General features: G+C 33.7%; 1 protein-coding gene across 1 annotated transcript in view; it reads left to right on the top strand.

Annotated features, from left to right (window-relative positions):
• Positions 1-466, top strand: part of LOC108765825 (trihelix transcription factor GT-4) — a 2,297-nt gene extending 1,831 nt beyond the window's left edge. The window contains exons 4-5 of the mRNA XM_018514670.1: positions 98-203; positions 288-466. Of these exons, the coding sequence (XP_018370172.1) occupies positions 98-203; positions 288-466 (285 nt within the window). The remainder of the gene's footprint in view (positions 1-97; positions 204-287) is intronic.
• The last annotated feature ends 2,067 nt before the right edge of the window (positions 467-2,533 follow it).

Genomic DNA, 2,533 nt, shown 5'->3' with positions numbered 1-2,533 from the left:
TTATATTTGAATAAAAATATATGTATGCTTTTACGATGAATTTATACATACAATATAATTTGATCGTAAATATTTCTTCTGTCATATATTTCTTTAGATAATGCAAGAACTGTTTGCTGATAAACCATGGATACAACCCTTATCAGTGGCAGGGTCACATGTAAATGAGACAGAGGAAAAGGAGAATATATTAAAAGAAAGAGGTAAGATACAGCATTTCTTGTACAGATAGTGAAATACATTACACTTTACAGTTTTATATCTAATATTTATGGTTGTGGTTGTAGGAATTAAAAGAAAAAAGAAGTTAAATGCATTTATAGAAGAATATATATTAAATAATGAGGAAGAACGAAAAAGAAGAAGAGAAAGTCGAGAAAAAGAGCACAAAGAAAAAATGCTTTGCTTCAAAGGAATACAAGATGTATTGCAACGATTACTAGAAAAAGAAGATAAAAGCACTTAAACTCAAGGTTTATCAAAATGTGATAAATAAGTATAAGTTTTATAAAAATAAGTTACAGTTTACGAAATAGTTAAACTTTATTAATAGAAAAGTTATAAAATAATGTTCAGGTTTTTAAAGTATATCAAAGCGCATAAAAAAGATAGATGTTTTATTTTTTTATTTTGTTTCTAAGTTAGAACATTCATGCTAGTTTCTGCCAATGTCGATTAAAAAGAGATTTATAGAAAGAATGGATTGCGCGCGCACGCGTGTGAGTGGACCGAGATTAAAGTTACTTTACATTGATGAAAACGACATTGAACGTTTCAAAATATTTCAAAATGTGATACATACAAACATGTGATATATGTATATGATAAGTAAGCTTATTATTTCATAAAAGTATATTACAGTTTACAAAAATAATTAAACTTTATTAATAGAAAAGTTACATAAAATAATGTTTGCATTTTTGAAGATATAATGTAGCAAACGCACGTATAAATAAGGGTAAATACTTATTTTTTATTGTACTTCTGAGTTAGAACATTTATGCCCATTTCTACGTAGATTAAAGTAGTTTCTTTTAAGTTATTTGCAGTGCTGTGAATACCGTTCCGTTATAGCAGCTGCAGCTAAGCATAAAAATAGTATTATCAATATCGGAACGGTTTTACAGCACTGCTTTATGACATCACAGCATCAGTACTGACAGTACATATCGGAACGCACCCATAGTGTAAGGCCAATATTTCATTTGTGCGTTTTTGTCATACGACAAATGTGTACAAGAGGTCCTCGGATCTCTCTATCCTATAGCCAATCAACACGCAGGAAAAGCTTGTCATACGACAAAAACACACAAATGAAATATCGTCCTAATACAGTGATATCCTAATTGTTTGCTAATGTACGAAGATGACATGATCACTGTCACACTGTGTCGCTTTCTGAAAAGCAACAACAATGTGTCAATAGATGCATGTATACATTGCACGTGTATTTATAGCTGCTCCATCTGTTCTTGTTATTTCTAATAAAAAGAAATAAAAGTTATAATAAAATATTTTAAGATATTACTCTGATATGTGTGTAATATACAATATACACTAAAAATATCGTAAATCTATAATATACATAAATTCAAATTTTCAGTATCGATAGTGTATGTCAATACACGGCCGTAGTAGCACTTTTTTCTAAATTCAATGCCATTTTAGGTCAGTATGTAACAGGATAATAACACGTATAATCAATACATACATGTATCACATATATACATGTAACTACTCCGTCATTTTTTGCTATATCTAACAAAAAGAGACAAAAATTTGCTATGCCTAAATAGACAGTTCTTACTGATATATGTGTACTTATATATACTGTAACCGTACTCGCGAGCAACGGCACAACTTCGTCGCGCGTTCTTGGTACTCAAAAGTACGCAAAAGTATCTTCTCTCCCTCGGTAGCAGAATTTTGCGACAGCCAGGCGGTTTTTCGGCCAAAATTGTAATTCTTATTCTAAGTTGGGCGCCAGGCACGAGAGAGCGTTTCACGGTAGCCGCCGAGCGTGATCCGTGGCGCGTCTACGCTTCCTGATACGCTTGGTCATTACTCATTACACAAAAGAAATGCTAATATAAAGGAGAAAATCTGCCAAGTAAAATAAATGACGCGAATTCTAACGCACGTTCGCAGGTGCGTTTGCACGCGAGCTCGCGTGCGCGCTCGCCTACGCGCTCGCCCTTCGAGCCGGTAGGAAGCGCGAGTCCGCCTTCGACGAGTCCGCACAGTGACGGACAAAATGTCACGTCACAATACAATATTAGGATATTGTATGTATGTACATACATATTATAATGTGTGACTACATACACATTACAGATAAAAATTATTTACACATAGATATTCGTGCAGATATTCTCCATGTCTGTTTATACGCAGCCAATATTTGAACTTTATATGTATTACAATGGGTGCGTTGGTCTATAATTTTAGATCTAACAGAATATGTCAATCAGATGCAAGAGCTCACTGAGCGCTCAGTGAGCGGTCATGCTTCTGGATGCACCTAATGTGTGTG

This window comes from Trachymyrmex cornetzi, unplaced genomic scaffold, assembly GCF_001594075.2.
Source record: "Trachymyrmex cornetzi isolate Tcor2-1 unplaced genomic scaffold, Tcor1.1 scaffold551, whole genome shotgun sequence".
Classification (NCBI taxonomy): Eukaryota; Metazoa; Arthropoda; class Insecta; order Hymenoptera; family Formicidae; genus Trachymyrmex; species Trachymyrmex cornetzi.
The sequence above is the reverse complement of the archived record's forward strand: the minus strand, read 5'-3'. Positions and strand labels throughout refer to the sequence as shown.